Source organism: Alligator mississippiensis, chromosome 5 (assembly GCF_030867095.1).
Source record: "Alligator mississippiensis isolate rAllMis1 chromosome 5, rAllMis1, whole genome shotgun sequence".
NCBI lineage: Eukaryota > Metazoa > Chordata > Crocodylia > Alligatoridae > Alligator > Alligator mississippiensis.
Window position 1 is genome coordinate 74881932 of NC_081828.1, and position 24294 is coordinate 74906225.

A 24294-nucleotide genomic window follows, 5' to 3' on the forward strand; every position below is an offset into this window, starting at 1 on the left:
GGCAAGTTTAACAAGGAGAGAGAGGTTCAAAGGGTGGAGTGGTTTTATTTGGTATGGGGAGTCTTGCTCACAAGAGGAAGGGGGGAACCTAGGGGCCAGTGGGAAGCTAGTTGGGAAAAGGGCATAGTGTTCAAAGGGCTAATAACAAGACAGAGGGAGTCAGGCTGCCTACAGCAGACCAAAAGATGGTAGCATCTAACCAAAATGGCACCTGTAGCAAGCATATCCTCATCCCCATATTAGCTCAAAGAATGGTACATCTCATCCAAGATGGCTCCTAGGGTGAGCACCTCCCTCCCCTGACAAAACTAGGTCCATGACAGTACAGCCCATCCATGATGAAGTCTAGAGCTAGCGTCTCCATATCTAATAATGTCCAAAGATGGTACGGTCCATCCAAAATGACTTCCATTGTTAGCATCTCCTTTTTCCTGCGTAGTGCATGTCAGAGCGGGTATGGCCCAAACAAAATGGCATTTCACAGCGTCTCCTCTCGCATCCTGTTCTCATATGGAGTATTAGATCCAATTAAATGGCTTCTCCCCAGTAGGATGGCACCTGAAATTAATGTCTCGCAAACACCAATGATTGGGCACATCTAGATGGCACTGAGAGCTATAATACCTATAGTCTGATTCAGCCAACGTGGTAGCAGAGGTTGGCATCACCCAAAACAAAGGTTTAACATATTCAAAATGGCATGTGGGGTTGCAGTCACCATGAAAAGCTATTTGACCTGTCTGAGATAATGGCCAAATTTGTCATTACCCCATGCAAGGACGTATTCCATCTGAAAAAGGGCCTGGTGCTGACATTTCCCTTGAGCAGTGGTTTGTTCTATTAAAGATACCATCTGCAGTTGATGCAACTCCAAAATATGATTTGATCTATGCAAAATGGTGGCTGGAGTTGACATTACCCCAAAACAGTGGGCTGCCATCTGGATGGGGTCTGAAGTCATTGTCAGTCCCAGAACAATGCCATCCCCATTTCAATGTGGCATGTGCAGCTGGCATCATCCAAAACAATAGGATCCCCCATCTCACGTGGCTGGACTTGTCATGACACGGAACGAGGTTACTCCATCCAAAGTGGGTTTACAAATTGATGTCACCCTGACCAATAGGTTTTCCATCCCAGATAGTAGCTGGAGTTGATATAATTCCAAAGTGGCTTTTCCCATCCAAGATGGCATCTAGTATTCAGATAAAAAATAATAGCTTCCTGCATCAAAGTTGGCAGCTGGAATTAACATAACCCTGACCAATGTGTTCCCACCATCCAAGGTGGCATCTAGAGTTGGCAAGACCCAAAATAACTGGCTCAGGCATTCACGATGGTGTCCAGAATTGGCATCACTGCAACTGATGGCTTCCCCCGTCCAAGATGGTGTCTGGAATTGGTGTGACCCTGGCTAATGTCCACAGCAATGGTGGCAGCAGCAGCCCCTTCCCAGTGCAGGGAGATTGTCCCCCTGGCTGGGCCTGGCAAAAACAGCTAGGGCGAGCATGGGGTGGGCACGGTGGTCCCGTGGTTCTTACCACTGCTCCACCATGAGGTCAATCATGTGGTTAACACTCAGGTCAGGGGAGTCAAAGAAGTCAGTGGAGAAGATGCTGGCTCTGATAGGGCTGCTGGGGCCCAGGCCTGAGGCTGAGCCAGACGTCAAGGCCTCAAGCCAATCTACAGGGTCAAAGGGTGGCCGAGGCCCGGTCCCCCGCCCAGCTTCCGGTGACGGGGGCATCTCCAGGGGCTCAGGGGAGAAGACCCCACACAGGGAGTCCTGGGAGGAGGATGGGGATGATGATGAGGAGGAAGATGGAGTGAGGAAGTCATAGTGGCCGGGGAAATCCAAGATGGCAGCTGTGGGTGTGCAGGCCTCACTCCCACTGCTGCTGCAACGTGGCCGCTTGGCAGGCAATGCCTCCTGTAAACTGGTGGGTGAGGAGGCCCGCCGTGGCGATGAGGGTGCTGGGGTGGGGGCATCTGATAGAGGGGGTGATGCCGGCAACAGGTCACCTGGAGGGACATGGACAGGGGTTAGAGAAGTCTGGGAACAAAGTGGCACAGGCCCACCCCCTTCCCACAACATGGCACCCCCTCTCCCTGCTCCCCGTATCACCATGTCCCCTGCCCATTTGCAGAACCCCTCACACCTCTGGAGAACAGAGCTGCCTGCCCTGCTCCCTTAGGAACAGTGTGGCCTGGAGCCCTTGGCAGGGCACTGCTGTGGGGGTCCAGATCTCACCTGCACACACCAGGGGCTCCTCGAGGATGTCCTCAATCGACTCGCTTGGCACCAGCTGCAGAGAGGGAAGCAGGTGAGAGCACAAGGCCCCTGCACCTGGCATGGAGATGTGGCTGCTTCTGAGATGGGGGCATTAGGGGTGGGTTATACAGGGACCCCTGACTAGGCCCTGAGGTCTGGGGTGAAGCACACTGGCAGCTGGTTACACAGGGCCCCCTGCTGTGGTGCTGAGATGGAATCACCTTGGGTGAGGCACCTCAGGAGCCGTGCCATAGACCGTACCTGGGCTCTCTGGATGGCTTCCTGCAGCTCCTCCTCTAAGGAGCGGGGTGCTGGTGGGGGGCTGGCAGGGCTGGCTGTGATCTGCAGGGGCAGCTCAGGGTCAGGGCCAATGGGCTCACATGATGTGGGGCAGAAAACCTGGAGAGGGACATCAGGAGTCATTTGGGGTCCACAGATAAGTTCCTGCTCCCTCCTAAGTCACCTTGTGAGGAGCCCCCCTCCCTTGCGTGGGAGCCCAGGCCCTGCCCTCAGCCCACTCCCTTCAGCAGACCCCACCTCCACAGTCCCCACCCCTCTGCTCCAGTGCCCCCTCAGCACACTGTGCCTGCCCCTTTTGGCTCACTCCCCACCTCCTGGCCTACACCACCCTATTGCCTTCGCACATGCCACACCCACTTGGTCCTGCCCCTTAACCCAGGCCCTGCCCCTGCCATGTGCCCCACCCACTTTGCAAATGCCCCACCCCCTAGGCTCAGTCTGCACTCTCTTGAAGCAGCTCACCACAAAGGCATCCCCAGTGGGCACCATCCCAGTCTCAGTCTCAGTTCCAGCATCCCCTGGCAGGGGGCAGGGGTGGGGTGGAGATCCAGGCAGGGCCGGGGGGCAGGTGCCCCGGAGGCGCTGGTGCCGCTCTAGCTCCTGGCGCAGGTCGTCTGCTTGTTGCTGTTCCCGGCGCAGCTCACGGCGCAGGGACTCAATGAGCCGTTGCTTTTCCTGCAGTGCCCGCTCAGCCGGGGGCACCACTGCACCCCCCTGTGGCCCTCGCACCTGGAATGGCCGCAAGCGCTCCAGCAGTGCCGGCTTTGTGCCTGACACGGGCAGCCCCCGCTGGCGCAGCTGCTGGCGGAGCTCTGACACCTGTGGGTATCAGGGGGAAGGTGAACAGTGGGCATTGGTGCCTCTCTGGGGGCACTGTGCATCACACTGGGGCTCTGGGATGTTGAGTGCATGCTGCAATGTTCAGGGAAGCCAGCTAGGGTGGGAGTCTTGGCCGAACCTGCGGCGACTATGTTGAGGGGAGTGGGGAATGAGGCAATCTGAAGGCGCAGAGGGGCTGGAAATGGCATTTCTTCCCCAAGGGCCTGGGCAGTGTCAGGAGCACTGGGGATGGCCATATTAGGTAGTGTGGGGCATTCATGGGAAGCCATAGGGCATTGCTGGGGAGACTGGGTTGGAGACAAAGTTCTGCTCCTGATGGGGAATGGTGGTAAGTGGGGAGTGTCAGTCCTTCCCCCAATGTGTCCCCACTTCCCCTAACCCTCCCTACTCTGCCCTGTCCTTTCCAAATCCCCATCTCTCCATCCCCAAAACTGTCCTCTTCTGCCCCACCCCTTCCATGCCCCTCACTTAAGGCTGAGCCAGCCCTTTGTTCCCCAGTAGCTTGAGGGGTATGTACTGTGTCTAGTTCCCTTTAGGGGCACCCCTTCCCATGGGGAATTCTAGCTGGGAGGTGCATGAAACCCCATCCCCTTGGTTGCTCCCCATTTTGCTAGGGGCTGAAAGTTGGGGTGCAGACCCCTGGCCCAAGAAATTCCTTCCTGTCCCCCCAGGCTGGATGCTCCCTCTGTAAGCCCCAATTCTGGGGGGGTGTTGGGTGTCACAGCAGGGATAGGGGCATTGGAGGTGAGGCCCTTGTCTCCCACCACCCACTCACCGTCAGGTCATCCAAGTTGGCTGGAAGCAGGTCAGACTTGGGGGGTGTGGCTGGGATGGGAGGCACTGGGACAACAGTGGGAGGCATTGTGCCTGATGGTGTGGCTGGGAAACCAACCATTTGATCTGTGGAGAGGCTGTGGGGAGAGAGGGTAGGGTTTAGGAAGAACAGGAGTGGTGGAGGGGAGCTGGTGGCTGGATTAAGGGGAGCTAGGAGTACAAGGCCAGGTTTGGGGGTCCCTGACACCCAAGGGCTGCAGGATGACATTTGTGATTTAGGACAGGTATGGGGGGTCCCAACATCCAGCAGCAAGGGATCCTAGGGGGCAGTGGTGGGAGTGGGCATCTGCTGCCCGGCAGTAGGTCCAATGCAGGGGGCCATGGAGCATTGGGGTGCAGGGTTGGGGTATAGGGTGTGAGGTACCTGGTGCCCAGTGGCAGGCCCATTGTGGGGGGCCCTGGGGAGGTACCCCCCTGTCGCTGGTGCAGGACCTGGAGCTGCAACACAAGTTGCTGGTGCTGAAGCAGGCGGGCACAGGCAGTGTCCAAGGTGGGTGCCCGGGCAGGCTTGGCTGCGGGCGGCACATACTGGTGGTACTTAAGTTTCTTCACCTTAGGCCGTGGCTCCTTTGCCTTTCGCGGGCGGGTGGCCCGTGATGCCTCAGAGGGCCGGGGTGGCACCTGCAGGTAGGAAGGCAGAGTCAGACCTGATCCCAGGGGCTCCTGCTTGTGAGCCAGGGGGAGGAACCAAGGCTTCTGGGCTCCTAGCCCCCTACACTAACCTGCAAGACCTCACAGCTCTCCCAGATCTGAGAGAGAACTCAGGTGCCCTTGCCCCGAGCCCAACCCCAGTGAGATCCCCCCAGGTCCCCACATTCTCTGCTGCTTGAACCCCCAATCCCCAATAATGCTGCTGAAACCCCCCAGCATGCACAACAATCCCCCTCCAGTCCCATCACCCACCTTGGGAAGCACAGAGGGATTCTGGCCCACAGGGCTGCCCCCAGGAGTCTGGGCATCAGCCTCTGAAGCTGACACCACTGTGGGCTGCTGGGGGTCCAGGACCGAGGGCAGCTCTGGCTGCAGGGACATGGGAATGGAAGTGCCATTAAGACACAAAGCAGCATTGGACCCCCGTGTCCTACTTCCCCTGCCCTGTGCTCCAGCCCCCACCACATCTCAGAGTGAACTCAGGTGTCCAGTGCTCACCCTACAGAACCACTGCCCTCCTAGAGCTGACCCAGGAGGGACCCTGCCTATTTCATGTTAAAAACTTAGATGCAATGGCGAACACATAACACCAGAGGGCAGCAAAGACCCTAGAAAGATGGGAACCTCCCCCCTTACCCCCCATCAGCAGCCCTGCAGCTCACCTGGAAAGCTGCTCCTGTGGAAGAGGATGGGGAGGAGTTGCCTGAGGTCCTGGTGGGGGAAGGGGTGAGGCTGGGAGAAGACAAGGATGATGAGCTGCTGAAGTCTTCATCAAAGGGGAAGGCCTCTGGGGCAGCAGAGCCCGGATCTGCTGAGAGGGGGCAACAGAGCAACCCTGAAGTTTCCATGGGACATGCTTCCCCCCTTTCAGCTAGCCAGATCCCACCTTCCCCATGCCTGGGAGTCCTGGCTCCCAGCCCCCTACACTCACCCTCCACCCCCATACCCCACTCCCCCCCCTGAGCCAGGACAGAGTCCATGGGTCCCAGCTCCCCCCAACCACCACTCTATCCCCCACGTGCCAAGGGTGGAACCCAGGTATCTGGAACTCACTGGGGCAGGGCTCAGGCTCTGGCAGGGGCAGGTCTAGCGGTGCCACACAGCGCGGGTGTTTGCCCGTCCTGTCCCTGATCTCCAGCAGGGCTCCGGGGGTGTCTGTCAGGAGAGGCATAACATGATGATGATAGGGCATCAGGGGACCCCCATCAGGGGCATCACACCTACTCCTAGTTCTCCTGTATGCTGGCTAGGGGACCCAGGCATCTGAGTGGCACCTACCTTCTCTGAAGTGACCTTTGGCAGTTCCAGTGTTGTGGGGTCTGTGCTGGCCTCGTGGCTTCAGGGTCCTGTCAGCCTGTGGGGTGAGGGGCATCAGCATAAAGCAGCCCCCATAGCCCAACCAGGGGTGATGCAGGGTGTGGAAGAGGAGACTGGTGGGATGCAGGGTGGGGCTGGGACCCAGGACTCCTGGGTTCTATGCCAGTGCTGGGAGGGGAGTGGGGTCTGGTGGTTTAGAGCAGGGAGGCTGAGCCAGGACTCCTGTTCCCACCATCCTTTTCCACTGGCTCAGTTTCCCCTCTGGGATGTGGGGAGGAGGAAGATCCCAGGAAATCTCCAGGGCTTGGGGGTCCCTTCCATGGGTGTGGTAGTGCTTTTACATACTGCATTACTCAGGCTGCCCTGCAGCTGCTGTGCCCCTTCCCCTCTCTTTGCATTCACCCGGCTCTGCTCTGGGGTCCCATTCAGCTCCGTGTGATTCAGGGGGGTCTTGTCCACAGCTGGGGGAAAGCCAAGAGACAAAATAGTTAGAGCCTGTCCAGACCAGGTGTTCTCACACTCTGCTGCACAGGGGACCCTGGGAGCCAAGTGGGGCTGAGAACTTGAGGAGGAGGAGGATGTGATCCTGGGGTCTTTGGGGAAAGGTAGGGTTCATGGTCCCTGGTTCCCTTGGCTGGTCCCAATCCCTTCCCTTCCCTTCCCTACCCTAGGGGCTTTGCCAGCCCTTCCCACACAATAGCTTCCCCTTGGCCCCCAGCCTAAGTACCCCCACCCCTGCCTCCTTACCTGGGCTCACGTGCTGCTCTGAGAGCTGCTCTTGGGACCGGCGATGTTGCATCCTCAGCTGCAGGACTAGGGAGGAGAGGTGTGGTCAGGGGGGGCTGGAGCCCATGCACCCCCACAGGTACCTTCAGGACTCTGCCTGGGATGGGGGTGGGGGCTGGGCATGGACATCCCTTCTGTTCCTGCCCCCCCTTCCTCCCTGCAGGTGTCCCAGCTGGGCCTGGCAGCTGGGGGGTGGCAAAGAGCAGGCCAGAGCTATTTTGAGAGTTGGTAACATGACCCCCCATGGGTCACCCCTCCCCCCATACACATCCCTGTAGGGCTGCCCCTGAACCCCGCAGTGCTGGGTGGTGGTGCTCGGGGCTGCAGGCCTGGGCCCCCATCCCTGCCTCTGGTGGGGGAGGGGAGAGAACTGGGGAACAGCCAAAAAGTGAGTTAGGACAGGAAGTGAGGGAGAAGCCTGTGTCCCTTGGGGGTGGGTTGGACAGACAGACCAATGGATGGAATCCACCCCCCCCAACCCAGACCATTAACTCCTGCAGGGCTGGGGGAAATCTCCCAGTGGGAAATGCACCCAAGCCAGGGGCAGCTGAAGAGCTGAACTGGGAGGGCCCTCAAAGACCCGGGCATCCAGGCCTCCAAGCCCACTCTGCTGAGGTGTCCAGACCTGCTACAGAGAGGCCTCAGGGATTTAGGGCATCCAAGTGGAAGCGGTAGGGTGATACTTGACTGCAGCATGAAGACCCAGGACTCTGTGGAGTGTCTGACTCTGAACTTACTGGGATGAGGCCTCAGGGACCTGGGGGCCCAGGAGGAGGGGCTGGAGCCCAGTCTGGTTGAAACAAGGCCAGGCATAAACTGCACCGGTCTCAGGGGACAGACTACCCAGGGCCCACCTCTAAGAAACACAAGGGCTTGATTTTGCCTCTCCACCCCCTTGCCAAAGCGGTGGGGCCCTGATCCCAGGTCCTAAACCACAGCCTTGCCCGCCAGGCCCCAGGGCCTGATCCTGCCTGCACTTACCGGACCGGAACTTGCTCCGGATCAGCAGGGACCGCTCTGAGGCCAGCAGTGTCATCTTCAGGGCTCGGGAGGTGCAAAGCGGGGACGGCCTGGCTGCTGCCCTGGGCTGGGGACCCCACCAGGAGACAGAGATGTGGGGTCACCGAGGGTTTTCCAGGCAGCCTTTCCCCCCCGCCACACAGAGTGACTGACCTTGAGAGATGGACCCTGGGAGATGGGGGGGACCCCAGACTGTGGCATTTGTGGGCCTCAAGCCCCACCCCCACCTCTCACATCCACTGTCCCCTGAGAGCTGGGAGCGAACCCAAGAGTCCAGGACCAGACCCGGTGCTTTAATGCAGATCACCCACTCCTCTCCCATGCTCTGTGATTCAAGTGAGTGCCCAGAGGAGTCATTGCTGGGGGAGGCTATAGGTGGAGATGGATATCAGTGAATGAGGAGGCCAAAGCCTGATCTGGGAGGGATTGATTATGGGGGAGATAGATCTATTGAGCAGCAGGACATCCAGGGGCAGGCTGGGGTGCTGGGGGTTGCTGGTGGGGGGGTCTAGGGCCACTTGCAGGGGGAGAGGTGCTGGGGGGGGCCACCTGAAAAGGGAGGGGAAGGGGGAGGGGAAGGGGGACCTGAGTTTGCCACCCACCAGCTCTCTGTGAGGTCTTCCCGGGCCCGACTGGTCTGTGGCTGCAGGACTGTCCTGTCCCAGGCTCTGTCCGTCTATCTGGCCAGCAGTGTGCTGGGGGGTCGGCCCCCTAGATCCGTGCGCCCAGGGCAGGGAGATGGGACACGATGTCAAGGAGCGGCAGCTTGGGGGCGGGGAAGCCCCCTTGCAGAGGGGGGGGAAGGGGGCGGTGACATCACTGGGGGGGGACACAGCAGCTGGAACCACCCCACCCCCCCTACGTGTGAGAAATGCCATCTACACTGACACCCGACACCCAGCAGGCGCGAGGAGGAACGTGCACTGTGCACCACAGCAAGAGAGAGCCCAGGAGAGTGGCACCAGCCCTGGAGTAGCCACCAGACCCCACTCACCCCAGGGCTGGGAGAAAACCCAGGAGTCCTGGCTCTCAGGCCCCACTGCTCCAACCCAGCAGACCCCACTGCTTTCCCCCAGCTAGGATACAACCCAGATATCAAGACTCCCACTCCTTGCTTTAGGAAGTAGAGGAGCTAAGCTGTTGCATGCCCCTCTCAGGACCAAATGTTACTCTGGGGTAACAACCTACTACTGCCACCACCTGATGTAGCTTTGCCTGGTCAGAAGGTGGTTCTTTCTCCACTGTTCAGAGGAACCGCAGTGGCATTTCTGCGGTGTAAGAGCAGAGCATTTGGAAACACCAGTGCCTCATGTCCCAGCTTCACAGGGGGAGAGACCCCATTGGTCTGAGCACTGCTCAGGCCCCGAAGCACTGGGATCGGAACAGGCCTGAGTGGCACTGAGGCCCAGGAGGAGCCATGCCCTGAATGCCGTGTGCCCTCTGCCCTTTGCAGAAGGCTGCAGACAGGCGCAGGGGGCGGGGCCCCACGACAGGTGGCACCTGTTCCCAGCCGTCGGGGCCAGCCCGGATTTCACTGACGCGGCAGATCATGTTCATATGTGAGTATTTAAAGCCGCCTGCTGCCTGCCCTACCCCCACCTCCGGCCTGAGAGCCCTGGATCCCCCACCCCTGCACCCCATCTCCAGCCAACTGCATAGGCACGTGATATGACAAAGGCCCAGTTGGACCATAGACAGAGAACTGGGCAGTGGGGCTGGGGAGTGTGTGTGTGTGTGTGTGTGTGTGTGTGTGTGTGTGTGTGTGTGACAGAGATGGCAAGTGAGAGAGCAGGACTGCCCCCTGCTGAGATGGTATATGAAAGCAGTGCTGCCTCCCCTGATCCAGAGCTAGTGTGCAAGAAAGCACCATGTCCTCTATTGACTCTGTGTGTGTGTGTGTAGTGGGCACATGTACAGCATTGCCTCCTGCATGTGGTGTATTCCAGGGAGTGCTCTTGGGTTCAGTTCCACGTGCACCCAAGCCAGAACCAGTTGCTCCCCACACCCAGTGAGTGGGGTCTGTCCCCCAGGCAGAGGTGACCCGTGGCAGCCAGAGGCATGGGTGGGCACAGGCCCAGATGCTGCCTGGCAGCAGTGCCTGGGCTCCCCACCGGCCATGACCTCATCAGTCTTCCCCAGCTCCAGTTTCAAGATTAACATGTAAGGGGCTGGGCCTGACGCCATCAATAAATATAGACTGGGCACAAGGGCACAGCCTACAGCACACCCCCCCCCAGCACACCAGCAGGACCCAGGCGTCTGGGTTCCTGACCCTCCTCAATCTCAGCCACCAGACCCCACTCCCCTCCCAGAGCCAGATAAAATCCAGAATCCTGGTTTCCAACTTTCCCTACTCTGATGCACTCAACTCCACTCTGCTCCCAGAGCTAGAATGGAACTTAGGAATCAGTGTTCACAGCCCTCACAACCTAGCAGACCCCACTCTACCCCCTACTGAGTAGGTCCCAAATGTCCTGAAGGGAGGAGCCAGAAAGGCAGGACAGTTACAGAGACAGACTTTATTACTACATGGAGAATACACACAGCTGCAGCACTGCTGCACTGAGCAGGTCTGGACAGACAGTGGGGGGCACCCAGAGACAATGTCTACTATGGGGCACATCAGCTGCTCAGACTGGCCCCATGCCATGTAGTGCCCTTTGACCTCCACCCCAACAGCAAGAGGGAGACAGAGGCCCAGGAGTGGGAGGGGATGTAGTGGGTGGTGCCCAATGGGTAGGACGGGACAGGCATTTAGGGGGTGCCCTCCAGGGCATAACCTGCCCGTTGGTTGGCAGGAAGTGCCTCCTGTTCCAGGTCCCAAACGAGGCGACGCATGCGGCACAGCTGACGGTGCAGGGCATCATCACCCACAGGCTCAGAGAGGCGCAAGCGGAATCCCTCAATGGGCAGGATCAGGGGTGGGTGCTCTGTGAAACTCTCAAAGATATCACCTGCAGGAGAGAAGAGGTCAATGATTCCTGGGCAGGAGAGTGGGGGCTGCAGGGTGGGGGTGAACGGCACTAGCAGGGCTGGGAGGAGCCCAGGGCCAGAGTAGGGGGGAAGCAGGTCAGAAGGAGAAGGAACAAACAGGGCCAGGCTGGAGGGCTGCAGGCCAGGACTGGGTGGCATGCCAGGGCCAGGTGGGTGCTGGGGGTCCCAGAGCTGGGCAGGCAGTGTGAGCTGGGAGCAGGAGTACAGCAGGGCCCAGTGTGGGGGCTGTGGTGTAGAAAGAGGGAGCACAGGCAGGACTGGGCTGGGTGTTTGGGGCGGGGGAGGGGGGGAGGCTGTAGGGTGGGCATGAGGGGCACAGCAGGGCCAAGCAGCAGCTGTGGGCTGGGGGCACTCACTGCTAGCAATCTTGTCTTGCTCTTCAGGTAGGGGGCTCCAGGCCTCAGGGTAGGGCCGGCCTAGCCCAAGGTAGTAGTTGCTGAGGAGATGGTGGAGCTGGGCAGGAGTCAATGCCAGGTACTCATTGCGTAGCCGGGACCAGGTAGCCTGTAAGGGGAGAGCAAAGAGAGGCTGGGAGCAAGAGAGGACACTTTTCCCCTTGTGGAGGCTTGTTGGGGCCTTGCTCCACCTCCTGATCTGGCCAGCACTGCCCAGAAGCAAAGGGCTCCTGTCCTATTATCACCTGAGCCCTACAACCTGTGCTACAATCTGGTACTAGGCCACAAACACATTCTCCACACCCCTGAGGAAGCCCATGCCCTGCCCTAGGGCTGGCATGCCTCACTGGGTGAAGGCTCCTCCCCAAGGCTCCCTGCGGCTGGATGGGCCCCTGCCCCTGCCCAGGTACTCACCTTAACAAGACTAGTTTTTGGGATGCATAGCAGGTTGATGGTAGTAGACAGCTTCCGGAAGAATTCAGTAGCAATGTCACCCAGTCCCACGCCCTGTAGCCAGTCCAGCACCAGGTCCAGGTTGGTGCGTATCTGCACTGCCTTTGACCACTGGTAGAAGGGTGTCCCATTCCCTGTAGGGAGGGTAGGTGTGAGGGGTAAGACTCTAGACCCTGAGCTCACCCCTGTGGCAGCTGCTTCCTGCCCCCCACATCTCTTCCCTATCTCTTGTCCCAGACCCCTCCCTGCAGCTGCCAGGGGCAAAGGGGTGTGGGGAGGGTTGTGCTCCCCAACCCTGCATCCAGCTGTTTCCTGAAACAGGGGAAGGCACAAGCCAAACTGCCAGGCACAGGGAGGAGCAGGAAAGCACTGGCTTCCGGCAGATACTGGGACAGACAATAGCAGGAAACTGGGAAGGGAGGGGGGAACATTCAAGAGTGGGGAGGAGAAAGGAGCTGGGATAGAACCCAGGTGTCCTGGCTCCTGTCCCCCTGCTCTCACTCACAAGACCCCACTCTATACCCCAAGGCAAGAGACAACCTAGGAGTCCTGGCTTCTAGCCCCCCACTCTAACCCACCATATCCCTCTTGCCTCCCTGGGCTGGGATAGAACCCTGGTGATCCTGATGCTTATGCCTACCTTTCTCCATGAGGGTGTTGAAGAGTGAGGCGTTGGAGAAGAAGAAGAGGTAGCCGAAGGTCTGAGACACTAGGTCAGGGTGCAGCTCACACTCCCTTGTTAGCTCCAGTGTGGCCTGGTAGATGGCCAGGGTGCCACGAGTGCCCTCAGGCATGCTGCTCAGGTCCTGAGCTGGGCACAGCTCTGCTCCAGCTGTGAAGGGGTTACTGTCCAGCAGGGCAGGCAGGGCTGAATAGAGCGTCTGCCCAGGACAGAAAAGGGTTAATAAGAACCAGGGACTTCAACCAGCCCCTAGGGCACTAGGGGTCCCATATTGCAGAGAGCTGGGCAATGTGGTACACAGTGAGGGGTGCTGTGCAATGGGCCATGGTCTTCTGGGGGCCATGGTCTCCTGAGGGTGCTATGCTGTGAGATGGTGGGCACAGTGAGGGGAGCTGTGCTGCTGGGGCTTGGTCAGGGGTGCATCACTGAAGGGGTATGGCAGGGCTACTATGCTGTGGTGAGCATGACAGGGACCTAGCACTGCTGCACTGCAGGGTGGCAGGGTGCAGCGCTGCAGGGGCAGCTCTGCTCACCTTGGTCAGGTAGTACACAGACTGCTGGAAAGTGGACATGATGACCTCGTCCAGCACTGCCATGGCCTCGTCGCACATCTCCAAGTCACCAGACAGTAAGACATCCTGGGATGTCCCTGAAGTGGGACACAGGCAGGTGGGGGCTCTCCCAGATCTCAAGGGATCAACCCACCTTGCCCTGCTGGGAACAGAACCCAGGCATCCAGGCTCCCCATCTCCTGCTCTAAGCCACCAGATCCCACTCTCTTCCCAGAGCTAGGAAAAAACCCAGGTGTCCTGACTCCCAGCCCCCAACACCATCCAAAAGCAGGGTAGGACTAGAGTATCCTGCTCACCCTCCAGCTCCAGCTCCTTTTCCATGTCCAGCATCTTCTTCTGGATGAGGTTGAGCAGCTCCATGGCATTGGCCATCCACAGCATGAGGGGGCGCAGATCTGTGGCCACCTCCTCAATGCTGAGCACTCTGACTTGGCTCTTGTCTTGCTGGCTGGAAGGAGCAGAGGGCAAGGGGTCATTTGGGATTAGACACCCTTCCCATGCCCAGGACCCTCAAGAGACCCTTCTCTTCTCAAGCTTGACAGAACCCAGGAATCCTGGTAGCTCTGGAGTAAGGGTGTGTTGGGGGCTGGTTATAAAGAGACCTATCACCTGGGGCTGAGATGCAGCTACCTCTGAGGTAGGGCATTTTGGGGACTTGTTATCCAGGGACCCCACACACAGCTATGACTGCCTCTGGGATAGGGCATGTTGGAGCTATTTATACAGGGCCCCCTCTCCCAGCACTGAGATCCCAGGGGATGAGGAGAGCGCCTATGCTGGTGCAAGTTGAGCAGTGCATGGCAGGGCTGGGATGGGTTGAGAGCAGGCACTCACTTCTCTGGCTGCCGATCTCCGATCTCCTTGATTTTCTCCTGGTAGGAGGGAAGGACACAGTTGTACCCAGGAATTGTGTCTCCAGACAACCCCATGGCCTAGCCCTATCTTGGATGCATGGTGGGATGCTTCCAGCCCTTGTCCCTCCCCAACCCCTGGACACATTGGAGAGCCCTATCCCAAGACTTGTTCCCCTCTTAATCCACTAGGAACATGGGAGATCCTAGCTGCCACAACAGCCAAGGCTTATATGGGTCTCCCATGGTCTAGTGCCAAGATGTAACCACCTCAGTTGTGTATGTTAGGGGTCTACTCATATGGCTCCTCTTGCCCAATGATGGGTGTGGCTGTTTCAGGGAGGAAAGGGAGAGCCCCTTATGGTGATGCAGAATGAGCAGCATATGGCAGGGTTGGTGTGAGTCAAGGCACCCCTGCCCTGTACCCCCTCCCCAGAAATACACTGGAGTCTTGATCCCCCATCCCATACGCTCAGCACTGGGGGACACAGGGCACTATGATCTCTACTCTGCATCTACATCCTTGGGACACAAGGGAGGCCCTGATCCCTTCCTTTTTTCCCCTGCCTTCTCCTAGGGACCAAATAGGACCACCTCCCCGTCTGCCCTTCACTGGGCCCTACCACGTTACCCAGACAGCCTCCTTGACGAGGTGAGCAATCTTGGTCACCAGCTTGGGGAGGTGCCCAGGCTCCAGGACACGGGCAGAGTGCTCCACGCAGAGTCCCAGCAGGAAGGCAGGTGCCAGCTTGCACCCACCAGCACCCTGCCCACGGACAATCTCACGCAGCAGCGCTTCCTCCTCCTGGGGCCGGTAGCGCAGCTCAGGCTGGCGGCTCTCCACATAGGTGCGCCAGGCCTCCTGCCTCTCCTGCAGTGACCGCCCACATGTCTGGCATGAGAAGGCCCCTGCCAAGCAGGGTGAGGCCCAGGGCTTGGGCAGCCAGGCTGGCCGGGGCTGAGATGCCCGGGGGTCCTTGTACATGAAGAGGAAGTGCTGGCCCATCCCCAGCAGATCTCCTGGATGAAGTTCAGCCTCACGCAGCAGTGGGCCCCCATTGTGAGTGACCATAGCACCCCGAAAGGGCCGCACCAGAGCCGTTCCCTTGGCAGGTGGTGGATCAGCCGCACGCACCCAGCAGTGCCGGGGTAGGATGTCCGGGGCACAGAGGAAGGTGTCAACGTAGCCACCTTTGTCAGCCTGGGAGCGGCGCTCTGGCCGTCCAAACACATGCCGGCGCCGTGTCATCACATAGATCACAAAATCCTGGAAGGGAGGGGGAAATGCTGTCACAACAGGGAATGGGATCTCCCATGACCAGCCTCCTCTCCCCCTCCCCACCACACCCCCGCACCTCATTCTGTGGTAAGATAGAGTCACCTAGTTTTCTGTGACAAAATAAGCTTTTCCATGAAAGTCCCCCCTCATTTTTTCCTGGTAAAATGGGCTCTTCCATGAAGCCCTCTCCTGAATTTCTGTGGGGTAAAGTGGCCTCCTATTAATCCCGCTTCAGATGTTGGGTGAAGTGGTTTCTTCCCATCAATTCCCCCATTTCTGAGGTATTGTCAGCTCTCGTATTATTGCCTCCCATGTTCACTTGAGTGAAATGGGCCCTTCTGTGAAACCCCAACTGGTTTTGTGCAGTAAAGCCAGCCTCCCCACTATTGCCCCTTCTGCTTTGGTTGGGCAAAAAGGGCCCTTGATTCCCCCTATTTTCTGTGTTAAAAATGGGTTCTCCTGGGGAAATGGGTTCTCCCATAAATATCCCAACTTCCAATGTAAAATGGGCTTTCCCAGTACTGCCCCCTGTTCTTGGGGGGCTTGAACTCTAAGAGCCACTCCTGCTTCCCTGCCTTTATAATTGCCTGACAGTGCACCCCATGCTGGGAAAGCCAGGCTCCCAGCATGCTCACTGCTTGGAGGTGCAGTAGGTGAGAACCACCTAGAGACAGAGGGTTAGGGTTACATGGGCTCTACAGGAGGTTCCGAGGGCATGGCCCAGCTGTGTGGACTGGACTGTTTCCTGCCTCATGGCGCCCCTTGGCCCCACTGGAGCCCCCACCTACCTGCTTCTCATTGTAGCTTTGCAGCAGCAGAAAATAGGGGTTCTGGGTGGGTGGCTGGATGAGGCACTGGGACAACTGCTCCAGGCTGGCACCATCAATAGGCTCCTCAGTGCCTGTGGGGTTGATGCTGCTGTCAGTGGACTCCAGCTCCTTGGACCTGGTTGCCTCACTCTCACCTTCATCCCCATCCCCATCATCGCCAGGAGGTACTGCTTCGCCACCTGCCATGCTCATGATGTTCTTGCGCTCTCGCCGCTTCTTGGCACTCAGGTTCATGTCACTGATGCTGCGCCGCAGTGACAGGTTGTCAGCCCGTTCCTTGGGCACCACTGTGCCCCCTGAGGCTGCCCGTGAGCGACTCTTCTGCAGCCTACGTGCCTGTGCATTGATACCTGGGAGAAAGGAAAGCAGGAGGCTGAAAACTGTGGGGAGCAGGCCCATATCATCACAGATCCCTGCTCCCTGCCCCAGGGGCTTCTGTTCCCAGCCCCCACTGTAAGGCTGGGCAAAGCAGGACTGTCCCAAAGTTGCCAGGTTGTTGTGCCAACCCTGATGCTGCCCAGTTACTACTTAGCAGCTTACAGCCTGCAGGGCCAGTTGTGCTGGCCAGCCTCACCCACTGCACTGCAGCTGCCCCTGGCCTCAGTACTACAGGGCACTGACACACAGTTGGCTTTCCACATTCCTCAGGCCCCTCCTCATGGGTCCCTTCATCCTCTGCCCCTTCATCCTCCCCCAGGGGGTTGAACTGGACCCAGTCTCCTGGAGCCTGGCTGACTATAAAAGGGATCTCACATAGCGTGGAATAGGCCATGTTGGAGACAGTAGGGCAGGGTGGCTGGATCTGGGCCTTGGGGAGTGAGTATGGGTAGGAATACAGGGTAGGGGGGAGATTTGGAACTCAAGGCAGGTATGGGAGAAGGAAGGCCCATGCTGCAGCCCCCAGTAAGATGGTGGCACAGGCTGGAGGGTTAGTGAGGAAGATCTGGGAACAAGGATATGGCAGGGTAGCAGGATGGGTGGGGGAGCCTGGGACTGTGAGTTCTTGCAGGATGGAGGCCACTGTGAGCCCCAAGGCTGTGGTCCTGTCAGAGCTTAGTCTGGCTGAGACTCAGAGTAGGGGCTGGTACCACGGTGACTCCAGGAATGTGGGTCCTGGGGAGTGGGCTCTGGGTGAGTCCAGGACTGTGGGAATCAGGCAACGGGACTGAGCTCTGGGTGGATCCTAGTGGGGACAAGGCTACAGCTCCATGACAAGGGGTAGCCTCACCCGCTGTCTCATTGTCCTCGGCCTCGAAGGCGCGTTCCACCTCACGCCGGCGCCGGATCTCAAAGCGTCGCGAGCAGCCAGCCTTGGGCTTCCATACATCCTGCAGCACCAGAGGCCGCTCGGTGTCACCCACAGGGCGCAAGTGCTCAGCCTGCCAGGCCCCGCCAGGCCCTGTGAAGCGCCCCACAACATCACACAGCATGTAGCCACCCACTGTGTCCTCCTCACCATCACCTGGTGCCACGCCATAGCGTTCAAGTGCCTCACGCACCAGCTGGTGTGCTGTGGAGCGTGGCGTGGCCAGCACACTCTTGTAGTTGGCCCCACAGGATATGTCCCCACCAAAAATCTTGAGGATGCCTGGCAGGTTGCGCTGGCTTGAAAGCTCCACCAGGTCCTCGGGTACCGGGTCAATGAGGTCAGATAGCTTCTTCTCACTAGCCCAGCGCCCACCAGCACCTGCTGTGCCCACCCCCGTGCTGCTCACACTGCGGTGGAACAGGTTAGACAGCCGCTTGTGCCGGCTTGGCTTCGTCTTGCTTGGTGGGCGCAGCTCTACTGTCTCACTGCCCCGGCTTGCTGTATCAGAGGAGGTGGATCTGAAAAGGGAGAAGGTGGAATATTGGGTCCTGTTAGATGGGCCTGTGGGGTGAGGAGGGGCTAGGATGCTGAGATAGATGGGCTGGTGAGTCTGATCTAGAGCAAGGAGGGGTGGGATGCCAGGATAGATGGGCATGTGGAGTTGATGCAGGGCACAAAGGGGGGCAGGAAACCAGGGTAGATGGGCCTATGGTGCTGGTCTAGGGCAGGGATGGGGCAGTTATGGGGGGGCTCTTACTTAACAGAGCCCACGCTCGGCCATCTGCGGCTCATCTTGGCAAAGTGCTTCTTGGGTGAGTTGATCCAAAGGCCAACCGGGAAGTGGAGTTTCCCGAAGCGCGGGCTCCCATCCTTCCGCTCCTCTGGGAACATGGTGCCAGCTCTGTCAGCACCTGCGGGAGGCAGCAGCATGACAAACAGGCAGCAACACAGCCACACGCATAGGAACCTTATGTGTAATCACACAATGACATACATAAGCAGTCACACAGTAACACACACAAGGATGATCATATGCACATGGACACACATAGGAAATCACGCAGCAATATATGTGCACAGGGACACATGGATGAAGTCACAAAATGACACATTATATCAGAGCTATACATATGCAATGATAGGAACATACATGCACAGTGACACATATGCAATCACATGATGACATGTACCAATTCAGCAATACGCATCTATAATCAGAGTAACACATAGTTGTATACATATACAATCACCCAGTGACATACGCACAAAGTGATACACATATCATGAGAAAGGGCACACAGTGATGCAAATCCAGACATGATACTCATTGTGATACGAACGCATAAGCATGACACACAATCACACAGTGACACAATGAAATGCACAGACAGACTTAAATTACACTGAATGCACACTAACAGAGATAAAGAAAAACAGTATCACATTGACAGTATCACAGTGACAGTAACACATTTCCACAATGACAGATACACAGTTATCTGTGCCATGACACACCCAATCACAACGCCACATGCACAGACACAGTGACATACAGACAGAGGCGTGCGCACATGCAGTGCCTTACCCCTCTGTTTCCACTCAAAGATCTCTGTTCTTAATTCTTGCAATGGCATTTCCAGCCTTTTGAGGCCATAAGCATGAGCGAATATAGATGAGGGCAGGGCACTGATGGGAGGGTAGGGGAAGAAGAGAGCTCAAAGTCTAACAAAGAACCATAGACAGAACCCAGGAATCCAGAATCTCAGCCCCTTCTTTAACATATTACATACTACTTCCTGACTAGAGCCCAGGAGGGCAGACTCCCAGTCCCTTCGCAGACCCCACCAGAGTTCATTCCTCTGCCAATGTTGGAATAGAAGCCATGAGTCCAGCACCCAGCTCTAAGTCACTGGACCAACTCATTGCCCAGTGGTCAAAGTACAGACCTGAAGGCCAGGACACCTGGAGTTCTCTTTGGAGCCCCTCCCTGTGAAGTTGTCAGGGAGGGTGAGTTAACACCCACTATGTCACCCCAATCACATCTGTAGGAAGCCATAGCAAGTGAACATATCATGGGTGTCTAGAGGACACAGCCTTCTTCCTCCTGGCGACCTAAGCAGCCTGGAGCTTTGGGGCAGCCCCACTGCACCCCAGTGGGACCCAGACATCCTGGCTCCCAAACCCCTGTTCTAAACCATCTGGTGTGTTAGAGCAAGAGGCTGGGAGTCAGGATTCCTGGGTTCTTCCACAGCTCTGGGATGGAGTGGAATTTAGTGGGTTCAAGCAGGGGATCTAGGAACCAGGGCACCTGTTTCTCTCTGGCTCTGACTGGGGAAGCTGTGCTGTAGCCCAAGGAGCATTAACTGTCCACTTTCTAGATGCTTTGTCACAGCAGCAGGACCCCCAGCTCCTCCAAGGGATTCCACCCCCCCCCCAAAAAAAAGAAAAAAAATGTGTTCTTTTTTGTTCAAGCAAGCAAAAACAGGTAGGAAAAAATCAGTTTAACCAAAGAAGGATTTTAAAAAATGGGTTTACCAAAATCTGTCAAAGATGTAGTGAATGTTAGCAGGAATCTAAGGAGAAAATGGCCAAGAACTGATTTTGAATGAAAAAGAAGCAAACCCACAATAATTTGCAATTAAAATTCTGTCAAAAATAGGAAAAATAATCTGGTTTGAAACATAATTACACCAAAAAGGGGGGCTTATCTGTGGGGCCCCCTGTGGCCCACAGGTTGTGTCTTTGCAATAAAATCAGCGGTCAGCTTTAAGCATAATTAGGTAGTAATTTGCATCCTATTGGGACCTGGCAGTCAAGAATAGGTAGTCCTACGTACTGGATAGTGGCCTCACTGGCTCTCTGGCCTTGCTGGGGAAGCCTCCCTCTCTGTCCACTCTATCGGAGCAACAGACTTTGAAACCACAAGAGGTTCCTGGCAATGGAATTCTCATTTTCTGAACTAAGCTAGTGGGGAGTACAAACCAGGAATCCTGACTCATGGTCCCTCTGATCTAACCCCACTGGATCCCACTGAGCTCAGACAGAACCCAGGAGTCCTGTCCACCAGCCCTCATCCTCATGGGGGCTGAAACAGACCTAATGCCTTTCGGCCTTGTTCCTTTCTACCACTGCTTCATCAATGTGGAGCTCTCACCTAACGTGGGGGGAAGGGAGGACAGAAAAAAGTCAATGGGAAGTGGTGTGTGCCCCATTATAATTCCCACCCAACTATGTTCTGCCCCAGGGACAACTGGATTTGAAGCAGGGGAGTGTGAGGGCTATAGGATCCATAAGCTAGGAAGGAGTTCTGGGAATGTTCAGATCTGAGCTGACCCAAACACTGTCCTCATGCCTGGGCGATGGGGCTTGGCACCAGGGACCCCAGTGTAAATCTACAAAGTGGCCTGGCTATGCAGGCAGGACACCTGAGTTCTATCCCATCTCATGGAGGCAAATGGAGACTGGTGGGTTAGAGTAGGGTGCTGATAGCCAGGATGTCTGGGTTCTTTTCCAGCTTGGCAGTGGGGTCTAAAGTTAGAGTAGGGGGATGGGAGCCAGGATGGGTTCAGTCATGGCTCTGGAAGGGAAGTGGAGTCTAGGATTAGAACTGGGGTGGGGTTGGGGGCCTGGGTTCCATCCCAGCTACTAGGGAGGGGAGCTGAGAGCCTGGACACTTTTAGGTTCTGTCCAGGCTCAGGGAAGGGAATGGAGCCTGGTGAGTTAGAGAGAGAGAAGTGGGAATGAGTACTCTTGAGTCTCTCCCAGCTTGGCCCAGCACAGTCTCTGGGATGTTTGTCTCAAGGTTCAGTGGCCCAGCTCCCAGGGTTTCCACCTGCCTTAAAGTTCACACCCCTCCTCCCCCCAAATCATATAGATGGGAGAAGTTACCCAGTGCTGTCCGGGATCTGGCTGTGCCCAGCGTGGGCACCGTGGTCGAGTCCCTGTTCTCAGAGATCCTCCAAGTGCTCCCTGGGCAGCTCCATGGCCCTGTGGCGGCTGAAACCTCAGCCTTGCTCCCAGCCTTTGTCTTGATGCGTTGCCTTCAGCTCTCCCGTGTCACTGAGCACGGATTTCCCTTCACACTCACACGGCCAGTGTAGTTAGGGGGTGGGGGGCAGGAAAAGGCGAGCCAGCCAGGAAGCCAAGCCTCTGCGCCAGGGCGGGGGCTGGGAGCACAGATTCATGCCCAGTCAAAGGGCTTTGGCTATAGGGTGGGAGGGAGAAGGGGCAGGGGCAGAGCCAAAGGGATTTCAGGGCCAGAGAGCCCAAGCAAGGAGATGTTGGGCATGCATGTTGTCAGAGTGTGAAGTGCAAGTGTTCTTGTGCAGGGGTCAGCAGTGTATCCGTATAAGAGAGTCAAGAGGGTGCGCAGAGCGCCTGCATGTTGGTGAAGCCATTTACATCATGTGTGTGAATGTCATGGTGCTGTGTAGCCTGTGGGTTTGCTTGTGTATGTGTGTAAGTTGAAGTGGTATGCAGTGCAGGCTGCAGAGAGGTTTGTAGTGTGAGTCCATATTGAGGTGTTCAGAGGCAGTGCATATGGCAAGGCACACAATGCATGTACTGAAGCATGCAGTTCGCATTTGGAGACATACGGTGTGTGTTAAAGCATGCATGTTGAAGCATGCAATGCATATAGTTGACACAGGGCTCTGAAGGGCTGGACAGGTTGCCAGTGGGCAGGCCTGCTGGCTGTGTGCACATGCTCCCTACAACCCAGGATGTGCATGACTGCATTTGGCGTGATTGGGAGGCTGTCAGCATAGCAAAGACTTGTAGCAGCTCCCTCACTGCTCCTACACTGCCTATGACCACCACCCAGGGGGTCCCATTCTGCCCCCAATACCCCAGTGATGGATTTGGGATGTGCTGGCTGTGGAGGTCCCCTGGGTGGGGACTGAACCCATAGCCTCCTCCTTCTGTTATAACCCTGCCACCTTGGCAAGAAGAGAATTGTCCTTGGCTGAGAGCGGGGTGGGGGGGCGGGCAAGACAAACAGACTTCAGTAAGACCTGAAATGCAACAAGGGTTTATTGCAAGCCCACTGAGAGAGACTGAGGGCTGTGTTGGAAGGGTAGGACAAAGAGAAGGACACACAAGGCTGATGGCCAACTATTCTGCCCCTCAGGTAGGCACATTGGGGTTTAGATCTTGCCAGCGAAGCTCCCTTTTTCCTGTTGTTCATCCCAGTGCTGAACCTGGGGGAGATGGACAGCTGTTCAGGGACAGGAGGGGATGGTGACCCAGAGAAAGCACCCCCTTGCAGTCCCTCTCCCCCCCACAGCACCTGACCTGACCTGATCTGGCTCAGGGAGGGAGGACAGGGCCAGGGTCCTTTCCCTTCTAGGGAGCAGTGACTCTGATCCAGGGTCGGGGAATGGCCAGCTCAGGGGGTGGTGGAGTGGGGGGCAGCCTCTTTGCAAAGAACTGGTGGCCCTGCCTCATCCCCTACCTACCCAGGATAAGGGGCACAGCGACGTGAAGACACGGTAATACCACAGGCACGGTTTGGTGTCCCTGCCCCTTGCTGTCAGGACCTTCATGCAGCGATGATAGTCTGCAAGGACAGCCCCGCCACAGCTCCTCACCACTTGCAAGGGGCACCAGGTGGGGCTGCCACTGCCCAACCCCCGCGCCCCCACTCCTGCCCCCACCTCCTCCCCGCACTGGAAACAGAGCCCAGGTGTCTTGGCTCCCAGCCCCTTCCCCCACCAAGGCCCCGCGGTCCTGCCCGACATGGCCGCTGCTCACCCAGGTAGTTCTGGTAGCAGTTGCGGGTCTGGTTGGTGTTGGGGAAGCGGGGGTCGAAGGGCGCTGTCAGGTAGCTGCCCTGGGGCCCCGCTGGGGGCCGCATCTCACTGTGCCCAACCATTGGGAATTCTGGGAAGGGAGGAGGTAGGACAGCTCAGGCCTGCTGCCCCCCAGAGCTGGGAGAGGACCCAGGCATCCTGATGACTCACCCCGGCCACCCAGAGCCCCCTCCCCTGATGATGCTCACTAGGGCCTTGGCCCGGGGCCCCCAGCAGGGAAGGGGAGGGTGTGACGCCCCTGTGCCCCCCCTACCCCTCCCCCACAAGACCATGGCCCCCTTCCCTGCTCCTCACCCACACCCCCACCCTGCCTTGGGGGAGTCACACTGCTGACTGAGGTGCAGGAGCAGGGAGGGATCTAGCCCCCCCAGATCCTATTGGCTGAATTTTCCCTCCAAGGCATGTCCCAGCCTATCAGAGCCCAGGGCATGTCCCAGCCCCACCCATCACTGGCAACTGCCATGGAACCCTCTGGGGGGCAGGGGAGGGGGGCGCTCCTTGTGGGGGGCAGGGGCTGCTCAGCCAATCAGAGCACAGGGAGGGGCAGTCGCTCCCTGCCCCAAGACCCCACCCAGGTGCCCCCCAAACATGGCCTCCCCCCACAACAATCCCTGCCAGAGGCGCAGCAGCGCAGCAGCCCAGGGCAGCACCAGCTCCTGCTGTGCCAACCACAGCAGGGAGTCGCCGTCCTCAGTTTCACTACAGTCCCACACCTCAGGGTTCCCCCTGCCGCAACCATGGCCCCCCTCAGCTCCCCCACGATTTCCCTCCAAAGCCCTGCCCCCACACCAGGACTCCACAGCCCCCACAACTGCCCTCCTCAGCCCCCAACCCCTACTGCTGCCCCTTGACCACCTACCCCAACACTCAGCTTGTCCCCTCCCTGGCCCTTCACATCCCCTCTTCCCCCCAGCCTCCACAAGCCCAACTCGTGGGCTCTCCCCACGCCCCACCACAGAACTCCCTTGTTCCCCTCACTGCTTACCCCAGACCCCCATGACGTCCTGATGGCGTCTCTCCATGCCCGAGCAGCTGCCCCAGCCCCCACACAGGGGATCCATGGTTTCCCACAGCTTTCTGAAATGAGGGCTACCCCACGCCC

The 24294-nt window shown here is 57.8% G+C and overlaps 3 protein-coding genes across 3 annotated transcripts; all 3 read right to left on the bottom strand.

Annotated features, from left to right (window-relative positions):
* Positions 1-25: 25 nt before the first annotated feature.
* On the bottom strand, positions 26-8727 carry MAMSTR (MEF2 activating motif and SAP domain containing transcriptional regulator). The gene is made up of 13 exons (XM_059728471.1): positions 8620-8727; positions 7979-8084; positions 6959-7024; positions 6557-6672; positions 6173-6248; positions 5948-6049; positions 5557-5702; positions 4608-4864; positions 4185-4320; positions 3032-3388; positions 2531-2668; positions 2249-2303; positions 26-2019 (listed from the first exon to the last, which is right to left on the bottom strand). Exons 2-13 carry the CDS (start codon positions 8031-8033, stop codon positions 1538-1540), a joined length of 1986 nt encoding a protein of 661 aa, XP_059584454.1. The 5' UTR covers positions 8034-8084; positions 8620-8727; the 3' UTR covers positions 26-1537.
* Positions 8728-10521: 1794 nt separating this feature from the next.
* On the bottom strand, positions 10522-21458 carry RASIP1 (Ras interacting protein 1). The gene is made up of 12 exons (XM_014604138.3): positions 21271-21458; positions 18140-18293; positions 17302-17900; positions 16032-16423; positions 14596-15231; positions 13948-13985; positions 13410-13561; positions 13075-13190; positions 12500-12740; positions 11821-11993; positions 11368-11515; positions 10522-10971 (listed from the first exon to the last, which is right to left on the bottom strand). Exons 2-12 carry the CDS (start codon positions 18271-18273, stop codon positions 10772-10774), a joined length of 2829 nt encoding a protein of 942 aa, XP_014459624.1. The 5' UTR covers positions 18274-18293; positions 21271-21458; the 3' UTR covers positions 10522-10771.
* A 937-nt stretch (positions 21459-22395) lies between these two features.
* LOC102566613 (cytochrome c oxidase subunit 6B2) lies at positions 22396-24272 on the bottom strand. The gene is made up of 4 exons (XM_006266514.4): positions 24178-24272; positions 23134-23262; positions 22839-22939; positions 22396-22580 (listed from the first exon to the last, which is right to left on the bottom strand). Exons 1-4 carry the CDS (start codon positions 24251-24253, stop codon positions 22527-22529), a joined length of 360 nt encoding a protein of 119 aa, XP_006266576.3. The 5' UTR covers positions 24254-24272; the 3' UTR covers positions 22396-22526.
* Positions 24273-24294: the final 22 nt, after the last annotated feature.